Raw genomic sequence first — 7,814 nt, forward strand, 5'->3', positions numbered from 1 at the left:
CATAGTAAAACTTTACATAGTAAAGTTGTCTTGTTTCATTCAATTCCACTTAGGTATTTTATTTTCACTTCATTCTGGGCTTACAAGATCTACTATGTTTATGGCTTCATGATGTTGGTGCTGGTTATCCTCTGCATTGTGACAGTCTGTGTGACTATTGTATGTACGTACTTCCTGCTAAATGCAGAGGATTACAGGTGGTAAGTACCATTTTTGTTCATAAATAGTGCATTACTAGGATATCTCAGAAGTATAGTACAGACTTGCAAGAGACTTTCCCTATTGAGTAAAGTTTCCCTAAACACAAGTGGATTTTTTTAAATCCCTTTCATAACAAGCATGTTCTGATGTTAGGGTATGAATTAGTTGTATAAATAAAAAAACCCGAAGCGAATCTGTATTTTATATTAGTGACAAATATTTTCCTGGAAGCTTGCTTTTCACGTGAAGCACGTGCTTAGAGAAAGTAGATTTTTTTTTTCCCTACTGCAGATTTCTCCTGTACCGTGTATTTTGTGGGGGAATTTTTTTGTTTGTTTGGTTCATGTCTGGTCTAGTGACAGGCTCATATGTGTTTTTTCAGGCAGTGGACGAGCTTTCTTTCTGCTGCATCAACGGCAATCTATGTTTACATGTACTCCTTTTACTACTACTTTTTCAAAACAAAGTAAGTGGTGGCTGTATTTTGTACTTCATAAGTTAGGTCAAATGTTTTGTATATTGAGAAACTACAGAAAAATGGCATGATCTAAATTGCTGTCCTTTTTATTTCAGAATGTATGGCTTGTTTCAAACATCATTTTACTTCGGTTATATGGCGGTATTTAGCACAGCCTTGGGGATAATGTGTGGTAAGTTCAAAATACACGTATATTATAAATTCACAGCTGTCACTAGATTCAAAATACAAAAGTAAAATTATTTACAAAGTAGGTCGCATAAAAGAAAATACGCTATTTTGGAAAACACCTTCTACTTTTCTAGCTGTATGCTTGGTTTCTTTCATTTTATACTAGCTCTTAAACATCTGGAATGATGGGGATTCCACAATCTCCCAAGGCAGTTGATTCCAGTGCTTAGCCACCCTGACAAGAAGTTTTTCCTGATGTCCAACCTAAACTGCCCATGCTGCAATTTAAGCCCATTGCTTCTTGTCCTCAGAGGTTAAGGAGAATAATTTTTCTCCCTTCTCCTTGTAACAGCAGTTTTCAGGTATCTAAGAAGGTATCATGTCTGTCCCCTCAGTTGTCTCTTTTCCAGACTAAAGAAACCCAGTTCTTTTCCTCTTCCCTGATAGGTCATGTTCTCTAGACCTTTAATCATTTCTGTTGCTCTTCTCTGAACTTTCTTCAGTTTCTCCACATCTTTTACTGCCTGTTAGATGTTGTTTGAGTTCACTTTTGCATAGGAATGTAGCATTTCATATAGCAATTCACTGGATGTACTTAATATATTTACCTCTTGGCTTTTTGGGTCTTTCCCTCACATGTTTTTCAAGGTGCAAAGTGGTTCTTTCCAATTTTTGCAAGTATGACTGACGTGATTCATGCAGGCCTCTAGACAGTTTAGTTATCCCTATTTAGAGTGTTGCTTTACAATTCTTGATGCATGCGAATATTCCTTTGCCTTTAGCGGGACTACTTTCACACAGGTTACCAGCATCCATACGGATTTGCAGAGTCAAGGCACTATTAGATTCAATATCCGCCACTGGTGCTTCAAGCATAATTTTTTTTCTTGTCTTTAGAAGACATGGGAAGGTGATTTCTTGACATTTACAAGGACAAAGAAATGTGATCCAGCTCTAAATTAAGTGCTTTTCTGACTGAAATCTCATCTTGCCTCTTGAAGTCCTTGGCACATTACAGGGTTCCCCTACTGTTCTGGCAGTCTCTCAGCTATTTTTTCTTTAATAGGCTTTTATACACCTTTGAGCTCTAATCTTTTTTTAGCATTCAGCCTGGTACTGATTAAAATGTTGAATGCCAGGCATTGAGCACGTCCATCAATTTTTGTAATTAAAATGTTTTAAAAAAATGGACAGGGTAAATCTTCATATGCTTTCTTGTTACCATGAAAAAGTATTTGGTGTAGTATTAAGGAGATATCTAGGTCTTTGAAGGAATATTGAGAGTAAAGTCGGATGACAATCCATTTTGCGCAGGGCTACAAAGTGTGTTAGAAAATTGTGCGTGCTTTTTATTGCTGATCCAGAGAGACAGTGCATGGCGGGACAGTGTCTATGCACTTGGCTTTCTGCAGCATCATACAACTGGATTCTGTTGGAATCAAATAACATGAACCTGACTGTTTTGGACCCCCCAACATCCAGGCCACCTATCCCAATTGTGAATCTCCCGACTGTGTTTAGTTAACACACATTTCACACACTGTGGGGTACCGGGATCACTTCCTACAGAGCACAAGAGCTTTGAAAGTGGTAGCGAGGCATCCCCTAGAACTTCCAGAGCATTTGTCATGCAGGAGACGGCTAAAACTTTAAAATCCCCTCTCTTTAAATGGCATAGGGAAGAGGTCATCTGATCTGGTTAGCCATTCTTCATGCTCTTGTGGCTTACTAACTTCATGTTGTCTCTGCTTCATTCAGTTGCACATGAGGACATGCACTGGATAATAGCACATTCAGATACTTACATGTTACATAGAGTTTCTTAACTCCTGTGTATACAATATTGCAACTCTGGTTTGCATTGGTGGTTTTGTGGCATTAAGAACAATAAGGGTTGAATTTTTTAATGATTCGAGTGTCCCTGACAGTTTGGATCCTTTGAGTTTTTGCTTTAATGACGTATGAGAGTTTACGGTTCTGATGAGATGGACTGCGTACAATTACTCCATTAAACAACTTATTTGCGCTCAGACAAGTCCCTTGAAAAGCCACCTAACCAAAATGCAAATTTTCTCACGTGGTGGATCAGACCTGTAAGTGAAGTTCTTACTCAGACATTACAAACAGTAGCCTTTATGCCCGGATCTGGGTCCAAGTAGTAAGTGTCAGGTGCTCCCATATCTCTGGTGTTCTAAAGCAGGGATTCTCAATCTTATTCTTTTTAATGCCCCCGCAAACATGCTATACAACTATGGAGCCTAGAATACTAGCAGGGGGAGGGAACTCAAAGGCTTCAACTGTGGGGAGGTGGTGTGGGGTTTCTGCCCTGTGGGGCACCAAGATGCAGGGTGCTCAGGGCTCCTGCACCATGGAGCTTCTAGGGCTAAGTGCTTTGAGCTGGAGAAGCACTGGGGCTCAGGTTTCAGCCCAGGTCTTTGCTCCCAGTCTCAGCTCCATGGCTCTGCTCCTGACTTTGTCTTCCTGGGACAAGGAGGGGCACAGACTGGGTGAGACTAGCTGAGTGACTGTGGTTCTCTTGGTCCTTATCTAGTTTGCACCTTTGGTGTAATCTTAGCTTATCCCGGCAGGTTGGCCCCAGCAGTCAACCAGCCTCTTTTCTGCTTTGGTTTGGGGGGTATGGGGTGCGAGCGTGTAGCGTTCTCTGACTGCTTGCTCAGCCTTGTGAATCCATCTTATATTGTACATTTGGCCTGCTGGAGTTGCAGCACTTCTTGCAGAACTTGCTTGTGGGATGAGTTCCAGCTCTTTCTTGTCACCTCGGTGTCTAGTTTTGTTAGGTCATTTACTACTGCACTGTAGTGTTCAGTCCCTAATTGCCTCCCTGCTCAATGCCCGGCCCCTTGATTACTTCTGTGGCCCAAGTATTCTCACCTCATGACTCTTCCTAATTTGAAAACTGCAGGTTTGCAGTTTCCTTTTAAATACTCATTGCTATTTGTTTCTGCTTCGCTGTGAGAAAAGGAACATTCACTTATAATAAAAAGCGCCCATCCCAGAGGTGTGGGAATGTTTTGCTTTCTGCCCTTTGCGTGGAGAAAAGGGACTGATTATTAGGAGCAGTAGGAGGCACAGCTGTATTATCAGGGCCAGGGAGAGTGTTTAATGGATGTAGGTCTTTAGAGTTATGGGAGTTCTTCGTGGATAATTATATACAGTTTGAAAACAAGCATTCCAGGTAAGTAATTGTCTTTTTTCAGAATGAATGATTTACATGGCCCCCACTATGAACAGAATATTTGTTTTATGTTAATAGTTATTAGGAGATGTCCGCTAAAATAGACATTTTATTTTTTGTTTTGCAGGAGCTATTGGTTACATGGGAACAAGTGCCTTTGTTCGTAAAATCTACACTAATGTGAAAATTGACTAAGGAAATGCGAAAACTGAACTATGGATCAGTTACTGTTTTCAATGGGGGATGAACTTGCATAACAAAAAGCGCAAGAAGAGAGTTGGGTTTTAACGCTGGGCCTCGTGCGGGTCTCCATTTTCTGGATGGCTTAAAGTAACATCTATTTTCATTGATCCTAGGTTCTTACTGACTGCTTTCTCCAACTGTTCACAGCAAATGCTTGGATTATATGCAGTAGGCATTACTACAGTACATGGCTAATCTTCCCCAAAAAACCTAGCTCATTAAAGATGAATAGGCTAGCTCTCTTCAGTGAAGAGGACACAGTTAATTTAAAGCATTTGTTCCATTCAATAAAAAGAGGAAAACTTGGCTGCTAAAACTGTTTGATTAGTAGTCTTCCTGGTACTTAACATTTCTAAAGTATCTAAAAATGCTGTTCCAGAAAGATTACTGTTCTGGTTTTCACTGCCATTGCCAGGGTAGAGGTGTGTTTTATATTTTGACTCTGGATGCTTCTTTTGGTTCATTTGCAGTATCAATTATACCTACACCCATTTGTCTAAAAAATAATTTTAAAGATATATTAAACTCACCTGCATGTAATATATCAGCTATCATTCTAGTTGGACCAACTTCCCGTTTATTTATCTATCTTTAAAGTAATATCCAGCTACATCTTAAATCCATCCAAAGAAGATACAGTCTGAAGACAGTGCAATTTACTGTACAGTTAGAAAGCAAAATGTTGAAAGAAGAGGATGCTGTTTGTTTTTATTAAACGTTTTGAGGTCTAGATTAAAACAAAACCAACGTTTTAACTGAATGTCTAAAGTGATTCTCCTTTTTTTCCAAGTTAGTCTTTCTTTTGTTTGGGTTTGAATGAAGGCTTTCCTTAAGACATTATAAAGCGGTAATAAGTGTATATAACATTAAATAATGTAACTTAGGTGTAGATCCCAAATGTATTTGGATGTACAGATTTACTACAGAGTACTTTTTTCTGATGATTCGGTGTACAAATGTGTGAATTCGGGTGGCTTTTTACATCTTGCTTGCCATTGCATGAAACGTTGGGGTTTCTTCACAATGTGTGTGTGTCATGCTTTCTGTTCTGTTTCCTTTCCAAAGCTCTTACAGGAGTTAAATTTGTAATTTAGAACATTTTAATTTTTGTTTAATCCTTATCTGGACACTTGTGTAACATCTAAAGCACAGTTGCTTTAGAGTGTTCAGAAAACAAAAATAAACTTTTCAGACAAAAATGTTCTGATTGTGAAAATAGATGAGTTTGCAACTGAAAATGTCTGTTTTAAAAAGGCAAGACTATTGAGTGCTGGTTTTTGTATGCAGTGTCACTGTGCTTTTCAAGTATTCGAAAACCCACGCTTCAGAATGTGAGGACGCTTGCCTCATCCGGGTTATACACTACACTTCCAAAGATGGCCAGCTGAGAAAGATCCTTCTTGATCGAAATGCTTGTGGGGAAATCTGTTGATCTAGTTAGTCTACTGGGGAGAAGGAATGAGAGGAGCACAAATATAAATGTGCAAATAAAGGTTAAGATTTCTAAGTCAAATGAGTGCTAATTGTGCAGTGTACTTGACTAGAAGGATTCTTTATGGGGTAAATTCTTCATTTGTTTCCATGAGAGATTTAAAAATCAGTCCGCTTTGGATTTTGGCACCTGCCGTAGAGGGATGTCTTTCATAAGACTGTCTGTTCGGAACATAGCATCTGATCCAGAAAATGCAGTTTTGAGCTGAGGAACAAAATACTGTTCCACACCTGAAAGGGGGAGAACCAAATTAATAGGGAATGTGTATTACAAGGTACATTTCTAGAAAACTCTGCATCCTGTGTATATTGTGCATCCCATGTAACTGATATTTTATGTAAAGTATGTGAGGTTTAAATGAATGGAACAATTCCTCTGTGTAGGAAGAATACAGCCAAGTCCAGAGAGAGGAAAAAGGTTAAATCCTACAGAGTCTGTTGAAGTTTTATCTTACAGATCCATAATAATCTCTCCACACACACTGGTATTTCTTTGGGCCATAGTTAACTGATCTTTGCAGGAAAAGAGAAGTGACATCTTAAATAAGTGTATAGTTGGTTGTAGCTATATTTTGCTATTTGACATAAGATAATTCTAGTTTAAAAGCACATAGACTGACTCTGAAGGGAGCAAAAAATTAGTCAGCAATTATTTTGCCTTAATAAACATACTTTTTTTCACAAAATACAGACTTTAAACAAAGAATTTTTTGTACTTGTTCCCTCTAGTGACTTTTCTAGCCCTCGTCTGTTGGATGTTTTTCTGAATCTAAAAAAAATTTTTTTCTGAGTCTAGAAAATAAATTATCAAAGACAAATACGTAAGTGCCCCTCTGAGGTACAAGATTTGAAAAGGCATTTAATGGGTCTGTACTGCGATATGATTCATCTATCGGAAAAATGTCATAAAATAATTTTTAAACTTTATTTAATTGGTTGTGTTTTGGTTGGACTTTTTTTTAATGCTACAGTCTCGCATGCTGCATATTTCCTTTCTCTGGCATTATTTGCTTCAGAAATCCAGCCAGCACCATATACTTTCTAAAGGGACAGTGGAAAGTCCCCGAGAAACACAAGCTATGATTTCATTTTATGTTCCTCTGGAGAAGCGCTGCACATTTTAAATCGTTGGCATTTTGATGTTTCTATCCTAGCCCAGGAAGAGGCCTTTCTGTTTCTGAAGGGATGTGAAGACAAAGTGGTGACAGTTCTGTGATTTTTTTTTTTTTTTACTTGCTTGTCCTATCATGGTTGCTGTTCAAGTTATTCACTCCCATTACTGTGGCTACATGTTGAACTGTCTCAAGTAATAGGATGCGGAAGCTCTCGGCTTAGGCAACATAATCCTTGTTCTGCTGCAGATGAAATCAAGATTTTACAGCTAATACTTCTGCTACCATGGCCACTTGTCAGTTCTCGAATTGGCTTTCAAGCCATCTGTTAGGAACTCTTCGGTTTGGCTCTTCCTGTTTTAGCACAGATGACTTTTGTTGAATTTACTACAGGGTGATATGTAGCAATAGCCCATCTCTGCCAAGTGTGTTGGGTAAATACAACTAAATGTTTCGAATTTAGAAAGGAACGTGAATAGAATGCAGCTGTAGTACTTGGTACAGGAAAAAGGAGAATGTTAGAGATTTTAAGTATTTATTTTGTAGCCATTTTTTAGTGGGGAAGTTACTCAAGGCATACAAGTGAAAGTTTTGTAAATGGAGAGTATATTTCATGCCACAAGGTAGTTTAGCCAACACTTAATAGACGTTAGGATACTAAAGACTTGCATCCTTTGAATTTGAGGATTTCTCAAATCTTTACTTGTGTGTGTCAGCCCATACACCTAACATCCAATTTTATAATCAAGTAGGAATGCTTTTCTCAGCAGTAGGTCACCTTGCAAAAAGACTGGCTCATGAAACAATAGATTGCCTTCTAGCAGAAGGATTTGAAGATGTGCAGTGACCATGTTTGGGTAGAGCTTTGTAGAGGATGTTTTGAAAATCCAGGGTGGTGGTGGTACTTGTTACGTGATATGCA

General features: G+C 38.6%; 1 protein-coding gene across 1 annotated transcript in view; it reads left to right on the top strand.

The window, feature by feature from the left end:
- Positions 1–6,466, top strand: part of TM9SF3 (transmembrane 9 superfamily member 3) — a 55,386-nt gene extending 48,920 nt beyond the window's left edge. Inside the window, exons 12-15 of the mRNA XM_075934527.2 lie at positions 54–200; positions 584–667; positions 775–851; positions 4,174–6,466. Of these exons, the coding sequence (XP_075790642.2) occupies positions 54–200; positions 584–667; positions 775–851; positions 4,174–4,241 (376 nt within the window). The 3' untranslated portion in view covers positions 4,242–6,466. The remainder of the gene's footprint in view (positions 1–53; positions 201–583; positions 668–774; positions 852–4,173) is intronic.
- The last annotated feature ends 1,348 nt before the right edge of the window (positions 6,467–7,814 follow it).

This window comes from Pelodiscus sinensis, chromosome 8 (assembly GCF_052426305.1).
Source record: "Pelodiscus sinensis isolate ZL-2025 chromosome 8, ASM5242630v1, whole genome shotgun sequence".
In the NCBI taxonomy this organism is placed as follows: Eukaryota; Metazoa; Chordata; order Testudines; family Trionychidae; genus Pelodiscus; species Pelodiscus sinensis.